Genomic DNA, 17,585 nt, shown 5'->3' with positions numbered 1-17,585 from the left:
GAAAAAACATTATGTAATAGTTTAACAGTCTATACCTTATCAAATCTGGGATAGTTCAGTCCTTCCTTTGCACTGACGATAGTCATGATAGAATGGCAATCAGTGAGCCTTTCAGCTAATCATTTCAGATTCTAGTTCACCAATATTTTCTCTTTCATTGACCGTGTTCTTTATTAAGCTTGGAAATATTTTCAAATTGTTTCATTGTTGATAAAAACGTTTTATTGACATCACAGTTTAAATCAATTAACGATGCTTACACAGTTTAAGATACGGGGGTAGGGTCGACAATCGAAACAAGGAATCACAAATCATATTGAATCACATATCAAATGGAATCACAAATCGCATGAAATTACCTAGAACACGGAATCACAGATCATATTAAAGAAATAAGGATCGAAGTGATAGAAGTAAAAAAATGCTGGAACAAAATTTTTTAAAGTCTATAAAAAACTTAATAGTAATATCAATATTATATTATATGCTAAACTGTAAGTAATATAAATTGCTAAACTGATACAGTTGGGAGTGAAAAATACACTGATCTTTTCAACAATAATTGACAATCACTTAAATGTAGAAATATACAAATTATATACTTTGATTGTCTTAGAATTTAGATAAACATGATGGAATTTAAACATAATTCAAAATCAGCACTCGGTGCTTTTAACAATTTCAATTCGACTGTTTCTCCTTAAGGTAGGATTGAGTAATTGTACAACTAATGTTCTATTTTTTTCAAAATTAATAAAGGATCTAGAAATTCAAATAATAAACAACCATGTCCTAGGTACTTAAAAGCTAGTACCTAATTTTAAGTGTCATTGCTAAAATCAACATAGAGTGCAAGATGCTTGATACATTGGAAAACTGAAATCATATTTCTAGACCGATGTTCTCGGTTGTTAAAAACTTCATCTTTGATGTGTCACATTTTGCAAACTATATCACAATATACCTCCGTATAGGGGCCAATTTAAGACTGGTCGCTTATTTTACTATGATATCATAATTGATAGAGAGCTAATTCAAGAGGAGGACTAATGAGCGTATTTTCAATGAATGGTTGATATGGGGCTGATGTGGAGCTTTGTGAAAGCAAGTTGCTTAGAGACGGCCCTAAATGTGGAGGTGTCATTAATGAAGGAATCAAGAACTAGATTATTACAATAGTTTCCTAACTAAAGATTGCACTTTGCCAGAGATAACTACAAGTGATAACTAGTGATATAAATTATGTGATTTCTAAAGAATTTATCTACTGTTGGAAAAATTTCGCTCCAAATAAATCACTCTATCTGTAACACAATATTGGCTGACAGTCAAACGTTAACTAAAATAAAGATTTTCCCATCAAAATGCACTATAAACAGTTCTGTCCCGTAATATAATCTTCATACCAGCTATTTATCAGTGAGAGGGTGGATCAGCAAACTTCAAAGTTACTGCGAAGTTATCTCGGTAAATCTTCCATACTTTGCTTTTATGGGGATTGTCCAAATAGTTGCGAGTCAAGTGGAGCCTAAAAAGAACAGGAACCAGTTATCATTAATTGACCCAAAAACAAAACATTCGTGCGTTGCGTATCAAACGGATGTGTCGTACCTCTCATACGATTGATACGACTAGCGATTAGATTGACCAGATATGACCTTCACGAAAAAATAAGACTGTCAAGAAAATTGAAAGCCGTCTTTAAAAGAAATGCCACTAGTTAGAATCGCATAAGATCTTCACGCAACCCTCAAGCTCAAATTACTCTCCAACATGCTTTAGATTTAGTGTCCCTATAACATATTTTATTGCAATGGAGCAAATGAACACCTGCGGAGGGGGGGGGGGGCAAAATAGTTTATGCTTAGTTTAACCAGGGAGGTTTAACCTAATTACTTTAACTTCTTTTTTATTTTTCCATTTGCGGCAATCCTTCTGGACTGACATTTTTATAAAAATATAACAAGAAGTAGGGGAATAGCCATGGTACGACAAAGCCAAAATACGTAGGGGCCGAGAGGGGGCATAAGGGGCACCGTGAAAGCAGCCGGGGCCCGATCAACTAGCTGTTGTCATTTTACATTTCAAGGCTCGCTCCATATCCCCCCAATAACAAAAACAAGTAACATACCGCTAGGAAACAATATTGCACGATTGCCTGCTTTAAGTTATCACGCCTTATATAAAATTATGGATTTTATGCATAAACCATAAGCTGTTTGAAAACAACACAAATTTCTCCAGGTTTATTAAAAAAATTACTCACTGGGAATGCTTTAGTTAGGAGCAGAAACCAAAAATTCCATACTTACTTGTGGTTTTTGATAAAGCTCGTATGAAACCAGAAGAAGAAAGCACAATTGTCGTAGCCTTTTGGAACATTCTGCAACCAGTAAAACAAGAACTTACATAAAAACCTAATAAAAAAATAAGGCTTTTGTAACAGTGTTGCCTATATGTACCGAGGCAGTAAGCATGTCATTGGTCACTCAAAAGTCCCGACAACAGTATTAATCTGCTTAGACGATAAGAAAACAGGTTTGGACGGGAAATTCAATCTTGATCTATTCATTATATTTGGATGAAAACAAATTAAAACCAACCACGGATATGTAAACACTAAAAACTGATTTCCTATCCGAATACTTTAGGCAGTCAACAGCTCTCAGTGATTGCTTGTTTCCGTACTCTGGGTGCCAGAGTCAAATGAATTCAAGTGCGGACATTGAAGAGAGGAGCTGAGATGCGGAGGAGCTTCGGAGAGGTAAAAACTCTCCTTTCAAATGCTCCTCCACTTCTCCGCTCCTCTTGTCCACCTTTGTGTTCGAACCCAGGGTAGATCTAGACAATTTTGAAAACGTAAATTACTAATTATTGGGAAGAAAGCCAACCGCTAAAGAACGCAGGTTTGGCGTCGAAGGACATTGCATGGAGATTCAATTGTCTCGAGCACATTGATAACTGCTTTAGCAAGAAACGATTGTAAAAGAAAATTTGCCTCTGAAAAAAAAGACAAAAACGTGACTAGACAAAAACCAACAAAAGACAAAAAAGACAAAAACCTATAATTCATTGGGGGCTTCGACAAAATTCTTGTCTTTACCAAGGCTAATTTTCCTATTATTCATTAGGGGTTTTAACTGACTTGTTTTCTTTGCTGAAGGAAATTTTACTGTCGTGGACAGAAGGACTGCAGCGTGCCCGCGTAGCGGGCGCAACTGGGCTGGTGACCTTTTAATAAAGTCTTAACAATGCCCGATGCATGTTTCCCGACTTAGAGATCTCTCTTTGGAAATTCTCAAGACTCTGAATGGTCTGAATCCACCCTTCATGAAAGATATTTCTCAAGCTAGATCATCTAATTATCCATTGCGAAACCCTAATAATTTAACTCATTATTGATAAATCAATGTGATGGTCCTACGTGCAACGACAATGCTTGTCGTTTTATTGTAAAAATATAATTATACGATTTGTTTTAAATTTTACTTTAGTCAACGTATCCATCGATTTAGATCAAATTACTTGTACATTTGTATTTTGTAGACTAACTATTTGTAATCGATGTAAAATAAATATGCAACAACAATAAAGAGCGAGCAAAGCGATCTTTCAAATGGAGCTGTGAGTGCCTTCTTTATTGCCCCCTAAGTTGGTTCGCACAAATTCAAGAAGACATTACGTAAACATGAACGATGCTAACAAGAACCCACCGGAGAAGATGAATGGAACGCTACTTTTACATCACCAGACAAGACAGGACAAGCGTGTTCATTAAAAGTAGCTTTCACGCTGCTCCCTTTGTCGTGCTTGTGGGTTATCTAAATAAAAGAAAATAATTGAAGACATATAAATTATGTAAGAGCACATTTCGAGTTGTGTTTAGTATCCCAAGCAACTGTGCCATAATATGTGACTCATCGATATGTTTATTCACGGCTTTTAATGGTTAGTTGCCGAAAGAATAAACTTGAAAGATGTAAATAACCACAGTATGCGTAACGAAAAAAAATTCTATAGAGTTGGATAGGCTCATGCAACTAAAAAGAACATTAAGCATCCCTTCCCCTCTCCGCCAAGTTGTAACAGGGCTTAAACTGCTTCAGTACTCCCTGTTTCTCTAAGTAGTCATAACAGGCAACAATTAAAAGCGAAGTAGAAGGCAAGCGAGTGGAGGTTAAAAGCTGACTGGCTTAAGCAACATAATTATATAATTAACACACGACCTAAAATCAATAATGAGCAAAAATCAGCATACGAAGTGTACAGTCCTACCGGAAGTTCAAATTCAAATAAATATAAAATATAGTAAATGATGCATCGATGCTAACCATACAGGCGTACCAATTCCGTTTGCAAGGCTATTCGATACTGGTCCAAGATATTTCCGATCTCACCTTTACCTTTTAAAGTGGTTACGCAGGGATTTTGCTCACTGAAATGATACCATGCAATCATCCTTGACTTAGTTTCTATTCATGGATTTTAAATATTCTGTCATTTGTCTTTTCTACAGGATTGCAAAACACAAATTCTCTTTGAAGTCCCCCTCTTAACTAAGCCTTCCTTTCAATTTAGCCCCCCCCCCCCCTAAAAAAATTTTCACTGATGCCAAATTAAGTAAACTTGACAAAAACCGGAGATTTTCATTTTATTTATTGGTCGTTTAATACTTCTCATCATGTTCTTATCAAATCAAAATTCAAAGCATGTTTCTTCCAATCTCGACGGATCCGAAGACAAAGATTTAATGCGCATTAAGCACAGGCCATGTGAGAGCTTTTTACCAAAATAACAGGCCGTTGTCCGTTCGAATGTTTGATTTCAGAAGGCGACATGGTCCAAGAAGATATTTTAGAATTAATAATTGATGATGATGATGATGACAATATTATTAATGTAGAATTGAAGTCTGATGATTCATCCAGATTCACCACTTTAACTTTAATTGGAAAAAGATTACTTGCTAACCTTTGCATCCATTGGAGCATTAAAAACAAGCGTATAAACCACATTTCCGTCAATGATGATTTCCATCTTCAAGTCGCTTCCATCTCCATTTCCAAAGCCTGAAAATATCCAATAGAATTTAATCAAAAAGCTTTCATCCTTTAAACCTTTAATCAAAAAAGATTTTCTTTCTGAATAAAGCCAAGAAACAATGAAAATGATGAAAATTCTACACAGTGTATAACCTGCACAGATGATTCTGCTTGGTACATAAAATTTACCAAAAGTATACAAAAGTGGTACCTTTAATCCCCTTTACTTTAATGCTGACAAACGCCAATGGCCTTGCAGCTGGAACAATCCCGTTGTGGTCTTTCAACACTCTTTCAATATAACCAACGTAACGACTCTGCAATAAAAAGAGATCACATATTTCATGAAAATATGACTGAAACTTGCATTATGATAGAAATCAAATGCTGAGAAAGACAGAAAGAATAAAACTCAAGACAACGGAAAAATACAAAATTTAAACCATTCATATCTTCCCTTCTGAAAGGCATCACCTGAAACTGAATTTTCTTTGAAATTTTTTGACAATTTTTTGGATATTTCAAGAATTTGATGAAATGTACAGCAATGATGAGGAAAAGCGTATTGTTTTCTTGTTGAGTGCAATCAGTGCCAGCATACTCGCTTTTTGTCGCAACATTTGTACAACTTTTCCAAATCAAGGAGATCCTAAGCCCAAAGTACGATGAAACAAAGAGATTCACCGCAAAAAAGAAACAGTGCCTCAAAAAAACAAACTCTTAGGACTCGGGGAGGGGGGGGGGGGTTAACTAAGCCTAATATCGGATGTGGACGTGCCATTTTTGTTAAAAAATGTGGACAGCTAATTCCGCACATGTCTGAAAAAATTTGACCCCTTAATCCGCAAAAATGATGAAAACTATACTCATAATTTCACAGGGGAAATAACATTTTGAAAACACAGCAAAATCATCAAACCAATTTCGTATGTTCATTGTTCCAAAATCTCATGATTACACATTTTTGAAATTTTCATTTCTAACTGGACATTCATATTATTAATGCTAAATCTCCCTCCTAATAGTTTTGCAATATTTTCCCAAAATGGTACCCATATTCCCGCAATTTTCTTCAAATTGTACCCATATTTCCGCACATATTTCAAAAATTGCTACTGATAATTCTGCACTTTTTCAGAAAAAGGTACCCCTAAATAATGGCACGTCCCTGTACCTTCAAACATGTTCAGGTACCCCCCCGCCCCCCTTCTCTCGAGTAACAGGAGCCAATGAATTTTACATTTATAACAGCGTAAATATCATAAAGAGTTCAAGGATGAAAAATGCTGTCAAAATATTTACCTGGCTTGGCGTTTCTACACCTTGAAACCTGCTACCTTTTGCTCTGTCTGTTCTGCGGTAGCCGAAGTAATGTAGACTTTTCTAGAAGTGATGCGTATGATAAAAAAGTGTTTTTTAGTTAACGATATCAGAATTCTCTAATTGCTGAATTGGAATTAAATTGGGTTTATTATTCGGGCTGATGATAACTTCAAAAAAGCAATATCAAAGAAAAGGAAAAAAAATGACATAACTCTACACATGAAGACAAAATCTGTAGATACCAATATAGGAACGATTGTCACGTTTAAATGAGATGAAACGAATCGTAGCTTACCTCTGCTGTTGAGAACTGGCCAGAAAAAAGAAGCCACGAGGAAATGCAAGTGCCAGTTCTACCTAGAATCACATTACATATATATTTCGTGAATGTTTGAAAGAATAGGAGAGGGCCTAAATCTTATGCGGCAATCAGTAATGCGCAGACAAACCTCAAATCTCTGACTGGCCATATCGCACACAGTGTTTATCATTCTAAATGCGTTTTCAGATGTATTTCATGGTGCTCTTTAAGGTCAACTTTCAAGAATTCACACTCAAGAACTTTGTTGCGTATCCCAAATTATCGGTTCACAAACCCTAACCTTCAATCGGACGTAGGAATAAGGTCAGATGTTGGGGGCCCAAAACAACGGCACTTAGACAAATACCTCTTGAAATGCCAACATTACTAATCTTACTCTAAACTATAAAATATATATTAAAACAAATCCATCAGCATTTATCATTTTTATAGAGGCTACTTATCTGCAGGAGTAGCTGTGTAATTACCTTTGATGGAGACATAAGCATAGTAGGCAAATGAATTAAAGAAGTGAATCTACATCCACATTGATTTCTAAAGAAAAAAATATCCCTAAAAAAGTCCAATTTTATAGAAAAAAACATTTAACCCCGAAGTTAGGTGAATTTTCTTAAAAAGGGCAATCTTCCTGAAAAAGAGGCCCTTTTGTGACGCTTGAAATAGTTTGGGCAGTTCCTTTATGAATGGAGTTCAGCAAAACATCCTTACAATTTTCCGTCCATTTTTCAATAAAGGATACCCAGTGAGAATATACCTCAGTCAAAGCTTAATCGAAAGAAGAAAAATATATTTAAGAATTTGTATAAAGATTCTACCTTTCCCTCCCTTGCAATGCACTGCAATTACATGGTCTTTATCTGCAGACATCCAATTTTTGGCATTATGACAAAACTCAAGCAGTTTGCTAAAATGTAAATTAATCATATGAAGAAAATCACCCTGAACTAGTCATTTCTATATTAAACGGAGGCATTAAAGCAACTAGAGACAACATAAAGAAAAGAAAGTTAAAGGCTGTATCAGATTCGGATTATTCGGTATCTGTATATGTGTAAGAATTCAAAAGACTTAAATAGCTTGGCTGAATAGGCAAATGCACTTTAAAACAATTTAACTGCAGGTAATAAACGACAAATAAATATCTTAGAACAGAAGACCAATTTTTTCAAAACTTGAACTGAAGATCAATCTCTACAGAACCAAATTAAGAGTGCAAGCCTCTCCCCCTTCGGTTTTCCACCTTGCAGATACCTAGGTGCATAATTACCGTTAACCGGTCATCCATATTGTGCTCGGTGCTGTATAAGCAGGGCAGAACATTGGGGTAAACGACATGACGGCTGTAAAGGTTTCAAATACAATCATGAGATAACTGGATAAGAAGCTTAAAACATACCTTAGCTTAGGAACATTGTGGTCATCTACAAGGATTCTTTCCACATTGTCATTGAAATAATGGGTTTCATAACTCCTCTCACCTTAAAAAATGAAATTGCTTTAATCAAAACTGGAATATTTAATAAAACCAAAAAAATATGTAAAATTTCAAAAACTTTCTTAAAATTATTTTAACATGTCAATAACTGGTTTGTATCCAAAAGCATGAAACAGCTCCACACTCTCACTAACTTAGATGTGACGTCATAAAAAATATTCTTGACACTTTTGAATTTGGACCAAAAAACCTGAAACACCTGACTTTATTGAAGTACCGTGGAGTACCTCTAAATTGATAGTTATATCTGGTAAATATTCGCTGAGACATGGCAACATAAGTAAGGCTCTTTCTCCATCAAATAACTGTAATTTGGTCTTGGTTCTAAAATCTGTGAACTAGGCCAAAGCACTAGTAACTGAATAAAAATTTCTGGTCTTTAACTGGGGCTTGGAAACTAGGCCTCGGAAACTGGGGCTCGGAAACTGGGGCTCGAAAACTGGGGCTCGGAAACTGGGGCTCAGTAAAAAACTGCTGGAAATAAGCGTATGGGGGATATATATATATATATTTTTTTTATTTATTGCTGTCAAGAGCGAGTTTGAACAGCCAATAGGAATACACCTCTATAGTCAGTAAGTAATGAGTTGTGCAATGCAAGCCTCGATGCAGAGAGGAGGCGATGGTAAATTGTATTGAACTAAAAGGTAGGTAGAGCAAATGTGAAACGATAAAATACTTACTACACAAATTATAAACTTTATATTGTCCAGGATGCTTTTCGTTAAAGAATCTCGAAACTTCCTGAAATTACAGTAAGAATTCTGGAAATTAAGACTTCTTATAGAAATAAAATGGGGATTTCAGACAGCCATGAAATGTAGCATCTTTGATATACCTGAAAAAGTTAATTTCTAGGAAGCTTTGTAATTGTGACTAGGACTACTTGATTTATTTTGCTATTACCTATAGCTAGAATTGTTTTGGCTAATCGGACTTTTAGCAACAAACATGTGCAAGACAATGAAATGCCCAAAAAGGCAAATATCGCATTCAAAAGTCAGTGATGCGTCCTTTGTTTTACAAGTAGAATTCACAGAGAGCCAAGGGTTTAAATCTTTACATCCACATAGAAAAACAGACAATATAGAAACACTATAGCAAATTTACTCACCGATATTGGATTTCTGTAAACTGATGTTTTACCCGATGAAGGAAATGACATGGCAATCACACGCTCTGAGAGGATTAGGACACAGGCATATTACATGACAGTTATCGTTGATAAGGGAAATAGTACTTTCCAGAAGGTCTAAGAAAATACTTAACTTGTGATAGAACTTATAAAATATCAGGTTAGTCGAGATAAAAAAAGGAGAGAGACAATAGGTTTGAAAACCTGTGAAACAATTCTGTCTTACATAAGAATAGCTTTTTATAAATGACTTTGTATAAATGAACATACTGGACTCAATAGTATACCTGTAATGTATGTTAAGTCTAGATCATAACCATCTTTCTGGTATCTTCTTTTGTTCTGGGAAACCTAAGATAGGCAAATGCAAAAAAACTTCAGATCATATCAAACCATCAACATGAAAAACTGGTGTGAAACTTCCCTTTTCCCTGACAATGTTCCAAATCAACTTTGAAACTACTATTCTTGCCAAAAATAGTTGGAACCTTACAGTATTCGTCTATAAAACTGACAACACTAGAATTTCATGAGGTATCCAAGTTATCAACGCTATAAAACTGCGAAGATTTTGTCTAGGTGTTGCAATAATATTGAAAAGAATTGTAGGTTACAAACACATGTAGCTCAGCTAGGTCCGTACAGAAAAAATGTATCCCCCCAGACAAAAGAGGGAATATGCCATGGTAGATTATGATGTTACCCTTAAGATATGACTGAAAAAACATACATATAATCTTCTGACATTGACTCAAAGTGGCTCAATAAATAGGTTAGGCATACATTCATCTAAAGGTGTTACATCCAGCTTACTAACAAACATACCAAAATTGTTCTTTCATTGAGAAATGATGTCATATCTACATTTTCAACGATTGTTAATCTTCTTTAAGGTAAGCCATTTATTCAGAAAATGAATGGATCCTGTTTACTAAGAGATGCACTTAACAGAAGGGTTGGAATCAATTTTTCTTTTCTCGCTAGAAATTTAGTGGAGAAACCGTGCACCGTATATGCAAGAAAACAGGGTGAAATCAGCAGACTTAACAGTGAAATAAATTGCAATACGACAAGTAGGATACATAATATCTTTTTTTCAATGTTGGGTTGGTGTATGCTATTTTAGAATGCAGACGTAAACAAGACATACGAGGTATTTTGAAGACTTCTCTAAATGCTTTCTTCCAGTGAATAGTCGAGCGAGAAGGAATATTCGAAGAAGTCGCAAAATCACGATAAGGCTACAAAAAAAACATCAAATAATGTTAAATTTGAATACATTGTAAGAGTATAGCAAATCATACCATATATCAACACAGAATGAGACATGGGGCAAACATAAACTTTTAGTAGAAGAAAAAAAACCCACTCAAAGAGTTATAATCAATACGAATACCAGTCCTTGAACTATTAGATAAATCGACATAATAACAACCAAATGAGCGGACAAAGTAACCATGTAGCAAAAGATATGAGAAGTTTTTCAAATGACCTTAGTTGAATATTTATTGGTTTAGTTTAAGAAAAGGTAAAAAGCAGAGCTAAATTCTCAAAGCAAGGTATTTTGGCATTTTGGATGACTTGCTAGTTATCAATTAGCTATATTTGAAAAATGAATCTGCCATAAAAGAAAGTCACTCTGCCGTATAAAAAAATGCTAGGCCTCAAAAATTTACATTTGTTCAATATTACCGATGATATGATAGAAATATTTCGCTGGACGTTTATGTACCTATAACGAGTATCATCTATGGAATGTTTAATCAAAATAAAATCGTAAGGATCACATTTTTGATACAGATATAACATTTAGTATTTTAGTACATAGAGAAATCAATAAATCATAAGGATTGTGGGAGAAAACTATCGTTTCCAGACAGATTTAGGATACGATTTCGGACAAATTTGTAATTAATTTTGATGGAATAAGGGCTCAAAAAGGCTTAGGTAATAAAATCCCTGTCCTTATTGAGCTAAATATTAATTTAGAAAAACCAAAGAACTATACATCGAATTTAATATAAACCATCAGACGAGATAATAATTTGAAAGCTGGTTCAGCTAATTGTGTCAAATAAAGAGATGTATTTTAAAGGCTGAATGTAGCTTAGTACATCTGTAGATGAACACTGTCAAAATTACAGCGATGAGGACTGGGATGATGATAAGACTTTTGTAGGCAGTGATAAGAAAAATGATGAAAATGCTTCCCAACAGATAAAAATATACAGACTGTCAGATTTTTCATAGTGTCTGACAATCTTTCATCGTTTTGAAACATCATTTGGGTAGTTATTTTGGGTAGTTTGGGTACAAATTTTTGTCCTTCAAAACGAGATAAATTTGTTACACTTTATGTATCCTTTTTCCTACCTTGCATATCGTGCATGAGGTTGATTCTTTTCATCTGTTAATATAACTTCATTCACAATAGTGGCGATGAGTGCAATAACAATAATAATCATGTCAACTATTTCCACCCAAAGCTTGAATAGCTCAAAACTAGAAAGAAAGTTTTTATAATTTTACAGCTTCGTCAAAAAACAAAAAGCAAAGTAAAATTGGCTAACAGCGTTTGTTTAGCTTTATGTTTAACTGGATGTGGTTGTTTGCTTAAAACAAAGAAACAAATACTTAGTAGAAGCAGCACAATTCTGCAGACGCATTTAGCAATAGTTGTGTGCGAGGACACCTTATACATTGTCAATAACAAATATAGGAGTTAAATTCTGATTCAGAGCCAATTTGACGTCTTCCTTTCTTTTTTGCAGCTTTTATAATAAATTAGGTTAGCTAAGCTTGTGCCTTAATGCTTCAGCAAAGAGATAATGGTTGAAGAGGAGTAATAAAAGATCAATGGCAGGTTGCAAATTTTGAAAAGATTTATAAAAAGCTGTCTTCTAAAAACAGAAGTTCATGAGGAAAACAAAGGATTTGATAGGCTATCAATCAGAAGAAACTGCATAGGATCCAGTCAGCATCCTGCAACAAAGTTCACTTTATATGTGATTCATCAGAGATAAACAAAGTTATGTATATTGGAGAACTGTAGAATAACATACCCCCAAGAAAAGAAGCGCAAAAGCAGCTCTACCACAAAGTATGACACGATCACCAAAGATACAATTTGCAGGCCCTACACAAAACAAAATATTCAATGAAAGAAGACTGAGGCTAGAGTTTATGCTGTTAAAAATTATTTTCTGTATAAATGGTTAACGATCAGGATAATACAACAGAATTGACACATTTATGATCATTGCTTATAACATGTACTTGCATTTTAACAGTATTCCGCAAGCTCAAAAGGGGAATAGTTGCAGATGAATTCTTTGTGCTTTTGAGTGGCGAGAACATCCACCAATCAAAACTTCAGGTTAGATCATGATTTGCAATGATTTCCCTGTGATTCTGTGCTAAGCTAGACTTGATACTGGTCATGGCAAGACTTCTCCTGTTTGGCACTGATGTTTTTTTAAAAAAATTTAGAAGGGTGACAGTGTCTTATCATGCGAAAGATGAATAAGTTGTCAACTTCTCCAAACATAGCGATACAGAAATAATTAATTACTTCATAATATATTTATTAATGAAGACAAAAAATGTGGCAAGAAATAGAAACATTTATGGAGAAAATTCAAAATGTTTGCTTTCAGAAGCACACTCTTTTGTCCGCATGAATAAACCAACAATGGCATACATGATATAAGTTGGCAAGTAGGCAGATTATAAACATCTGTGTTCCTAGAGCTAAAGAAAATATAATTTCCATAAAATTTGGTAAATGTACAAGAAATAACAAAATGTCTTACCAATGATTCATTGTTTGTTGCTAAGACGACCAACACACACACTACATCAATAAGTACTAATAAGACACTGAATAACCTAAAAAAAAGAGAAAACCTAGTTAGAATTGGGACAAATTGACATTGGGCATTTAACATCAAAATATCATACTTGTTTCATTTAAACTTTTCATTGCAGTCTATTGATAGAAACTACTTTCTTTGCATTCACTGTATTTTGCTTTGGGTTTGAATAAAGTTTTCTGATGCAATATTACTCCAATTCAGCAAAAATATAATCAACTATAAAATGACTGGCTATAGAATAACAGGATAATATATTTAAGTTTGAGTTGTTTGTATGATCGCTTGATTTATTGCACTGTTGAAGAGATGATGACTTCAAGATCATTAAATTGTTCCAGTCATTCACAACTCTGTGTTGCACTGCTTTTTTAATTAATTTTAATTTGTAAATAATTTTTTTAATTCATTTTATTATTTTGCTTCAATTTAAATAGAAAAGATGGATCAGTATCCATAAAACCATTTAACAGCAAAACTGTTTTTTAATGAAAGTTTTAATCTTAATAATGCCTCGTTATCTACAAAAATGATAAACAAACCTAGTGGCAATGTGATCCATGACTAAATGCAACTTAAACCTTGCTTTCCTGAAAGAGAGCAATACAAAAGATACTTTATCAAGCACAAGAAATGAACTTTCCTACCTGCTTGATGACAGGAACAAATTTTGTCTATGATAACCTGCTTGTAGAAATTTGAAACTTATCTCATCATTACCCCTATATGTTGTTAGCCTCGGGGGGGGGGGGGGGGGAAGGGGGGGGGAATGGCAATAATAGAAACAACAACAATATTTCAACAATATCAGCAATAATATTCTTGAAAACCGAAACCCCATGTTGCTATGTTCCAACAAATTTAAGGTCTTTAGCATTGAGCATTAAGGCATAGCAAGTGTCATGACAACTGAAGCTTGAGAGAACTAAAATATATTGGTCAACTGCATCATGAAGAAATTGATGTTTAAGGAATGGCTAGTTCAATTTGATTTTATACCCTCCAGCTTTTAAAAAAATAGGACTTAGCCAGAACCCAGTCAAGTTATTATATGGTTAAAGGAGCTTGTAACAAATTTCCCAAATGAGACTGAGTAGGGAAAATCTTAACCAAATTTCTAAAAAATACCAATCAAAGTTATACAAACCCTAAAGGTGTTCCCAGGTCCCATATTCTGTTATCTGGTGTGCTTAGAGAGGTCAGGGTTCTATCCAAGAAATAATCATTATCAAGAGCATCTTTAACTGCTACCCTCTCAGCTACTGTGCTAGATGGAGCAGCATCATTCTTGCTCTCAGGACCTGCTTCATTATCATCCTCCCATCCTTCAATATCATCATCATCTTCATAGATCAACTGCTCCTCGTCATTAAACATCTCGTACTTTTGGTAACTTATCACCAGTGACATGTTGAATTCATTGAATTTCTGTTAGGAAAATTCATTATGATTCAATGCAATATACATCACAAGCTTCTCCGTACTAACATTAACATATTACCATAGCCTTATTCTACCAGTCTCATTACCTCTACCACTCTACCCTAGGTATAATCTTAAAGGAGCTCATTCTGGAGTTTGATTCTTTGACTTGAATGTTTTCGATACAGTCTTTCTGTGCTCCTATACATTCCTGATACTTTGATCAGCAACTACATTTTCAAAAATGAGTTTGGAAAAAGAGAAACATATTAGCAGATACTTAAACTTTTCATCTGACACTCTTCAGAGAATAAAACGTCAGAACATAGATTGAAAATTCTATACATACTGGCCATATATATATATACATATGATATATATATATATTCATCTTTCATCCGCTAGAGGACTTCATACACAAAAATTCAATACAACTACCTATGGGCTAAGCTCCCTGCGCTATACTGGCACTAAAGCACTTAATGCATTAAAAAACGATCCTCTCTTTACAAATGTGACAAATAAAAAACACCTTAAGCGTACATTTCCAATAAGGCTTTTGATTCTTATTAAGCAATCCTATTTCCCCAAACTATCCTTCTGCATTTTCGACAGCAGCTCTTTCTTCCTTTATAGCAGTTACATTTAAGAACTGGTAGCCTCAGTTGGTATGTCTGGATCGGCCCGATCGGCCGGGTAGGGGTCTATGAATTAGCTCTGCTATAAGATCCCTTCCCAACCATTTGGTTCTTTTTTAAAATTTTCAATTTCATCTATTTAATGACTTGGTATCATAGTTTATGGTAAACCTAGTCCAATTCATGTACTCGTTTCTTTATTTTTTATTAATCATAACTCAAATTGTAATTCTTGTTGGTTGAAATGAAAGCTCTTATGTCTTATGTCTTATGTCTTATATATATATGTGTCTCAGACAAGCTCTGTGCTGCACTGACGAGCCCACAAAGGGCGAAACAGTACTGTCTGCAGATTGAGTATTACGCTCCCTTACACTAGTTTGGTCGAGCACTCTATGTCTGGGACTCTGTGGGGACCTGCTTCTAGCATTATGCGAAGCTCACTGCGCATGCGCTGTTTGAGCACTCTGGCAGGATCCCACAATCAATCCGTTAAACTGCCTTGTTGCTCTGACAGCATAGCTCGGGTTGTGTCTCAGACAAGCTCTGTGCTGCACTGACGAGCCCACAAAGGGCGAAACAGTACTGTCTGCAGATTGAGTATATATATATATATATATATATATATATATATATATAGATACTCAATAAAAAAAAACTTGGTTGACGTTTTGCTATAAGCTTCTTCAAAAATAGCTTCTTCTTTTTCGCTATAAGCTATAATCTTCTTCTTGATTCTGAAGAAGCTTATAGGGAAACGTCAACCAAGTTGTTTTTTTATTGAGTATCTATTTATATTTTTAAAGAACTTTAAAGTTAGGAGCTATTAAATATATATATGATATATGATATATATATATTTATACCATAATAGAATACCATATAATACCATATAAATATATATATACTCATTTCATTGGGCTGTTTGGCTCAATGGAATGAGCGTGGGTTTTTGAAGCAGCAAACTTGAGTTCGATTCTGACCAAGACTGGTTCGATAAAATTGAGCAGCACCCTTGTGGAAAGATTTTGATCCTGTCAGCCTTTGCCTTATGATTACTTATATATGGTTAAAATGGCTCTATACTAAATATGTTGTACCAAAATATTAGTCGAGTGAAAAGGGGTCAACCACTCATTTATCATAGCGGATGGGAATAGAGAAACAGTGGCACAATACCGACAGTTTTCATTCTTGTTTCTTAATATCCAATCAAATGTAGTTTTTTACGCTTCATCGTTGACCACTTAACGGGATTTGAAAAAAAACCCTTTCCCTTAGGATCTAATGTACAGTGTCAGCTGTCGTCATGATCATCGCATCATCATAAGATGGCCTAGAAAGGTTTTTGAACTAGGCAGGAGATCATGGCTTCACTGCAGCCATGTAGATCAAAGAAAGTATACTTGCATGCACGAGATCCATTTAAAGACTGCCACACTCCTAAAACTGGCCCTCCCACACCCGGTAAAAAACCAAATCAGTTGAAGAAACTTTCTTAGAAAGAGTAGCTATTGACGAAACTTGTGAATCTTTCATAGTGTGAACAAAAACGATACTGCTGCCTACCTGTATCAATTGACCTTGAAAATTAAGACTCAGTCTTCATAAAACGTTTATAAAACACGAGAGCTCTCTCATGACTTAGGCCTTCCTTCACCCTACCTGTTATTCGAGACATTTGAGCAGCCTTGTCCATTCTTCACAGTGGGATCCATATTTGTTTCCTTTATCTCCCGCCAGCAAGAATCATAACGAGGTTGTAGATCAGTGAACCACAGAACCAGTGTTGTCCAAATACACGTTTTTCTATTTAAAATGTGGTTTATAAGAAACTAGAACTAGGCTCAAGAAAGATCAAGAAACTGTAAAATTTCCATTTTTGAAAAAAAGAGTCAAAAAGTTTTTATTTTGTTTATTTTTATTTAGAAAAGATAAGCATGCTTTGGACTTTGATTTGCATTGGTTTTTTCGTGACAATCAGCTTGTATATTCATCCAAAAATGCTTAATTTCCAACAATTAGGCAATTTTAGGTCGCGAATTAAGAAACCAACCAAAAAACTTTAGTACTAAACAACAAAAATTTGGATGCCAAATTAAGAGGCTCTTCGTACTTAGTGCATATACAAGCTTTTTATAAAGTAAAATACGTGTAGGAAATACTGCGAGAACAGTGCAAATCAGTTAATTGCATCGCCAATTGACAGGGTTCTACTAAGTTAAAAGCTAAGTTTTATCTTGACATTCGTTTTCACCGTCCCTCGGCCACTCCTTTCTTGAATTATTATTCTACTTGGGCTCCTCCGCCTCCCAAACTTCTGCCACCATGCTTTC

At 34.8% G+C, this 17,585-nt stretch overlaps 1 protein-coding gene across 2 annotated transcripts; it reads right to left on the bottom strand.

Annotated features, from left to right (window-relative positions):
* Window positions 1-422: 422 nt before the first annotated feature.
* On the bottom strand, window positions 423-17,068 carry LOC135686125 (phosphatidylinositol 3,4,5-trisphosphate 3-phosphatase TPTE2). Of its 2 annotated transcripts, none has more exons than XM_065202301.2 (19): window positions 16,915-17,068; window positions 14,337-14,617; window positions 13,732-13,779; window positions 13,130-13,205; window positions 12,380-12,453; window positions 11,691-11,819; window positions 10,468-10,558; window positions 9,605-9,668; window positions 9,297-9,361; window positions 8,866-8,926; window positions 8,084-8,165; window positions 7,503-7,591; window positions 6,661-6,722; window positions 6,345-6,425; window positions 5,254-5,359; window positions 4,972-5,069; window positions 3,714-3,821; window positions 2,313-2,383; window positions 423-1,528 (listed from the first exon to the last, which is right to left on the bottom strand). In XM_065202301.2, exons 2-19 carry the CDS (start codon window positions 14,597-14,599, stop codon window positions 1,417-1,419), a joined length of 1,680 nt encoding a protein of 559 aa, XP_065058373.2. In that variant the 5' UTR covers window positions 14,600-14,617; window positions 16,915-17,068; the 3' UTR covers window positions 423-1,416. The 2 variants fall into 2 exon arrangements, with proteins under 2 accessions (XP_065058373.2, XP_065058372.2); XM_065202300.2 differs by having other exon boundaries at window positions 16,819-16,976.
* Window positions 17,069-17,585: the final 517 nt, after the last annotated feature.

This window comes from Rhopilema esculentum, chromosome 6 (genome assembly GCF_057945365.1).
Source record: "Rhopilema esculentum isolate cy_ngs chromosome 6, ASM5794536v1, whole genome shotgun sequence".
Classification (NCBI taxonomy): Eukaryota; Metazoa; Cnidaria; class Scyphozoa; order Rhizostomeae; family Rhizostomatidae; genus Rhopilema; species Rhopilema esculentum.
The sequence above is the reverse complement of the archived record's forward strand: the minus strand, read 5'-3'. Positions and strand labels throughout refer to the sequence as shown.

What these genes read in the sequence shown, in the direction of transcription:
- LOC135686125 (XM_065202301.2), bottom strand. Translation starts at nt 14,599, where the DNA reads ATGTCACTGGTGATAAGTTACCAAAAGTACGAGATGTTTAATGACGAG. An exon ending in CCTCATGCACGATATGCAAG is followed by an intron (nt 10,559 to 11,690) that starts GTAGGAAAAAGG and finishes TTTTTTTTGTAG; the next exon opens with CCTTATCGTGATTTTGCGAC. An exon ending in AGAAGTCTTCAAAATACCTC is followed by an intron (nt 9,669 to 10,467) that starts GTATGTCTTGTT and finishes TGCCTATCTTAG; the next exon opens with GTTTCCCAGAACAAAAGAAG.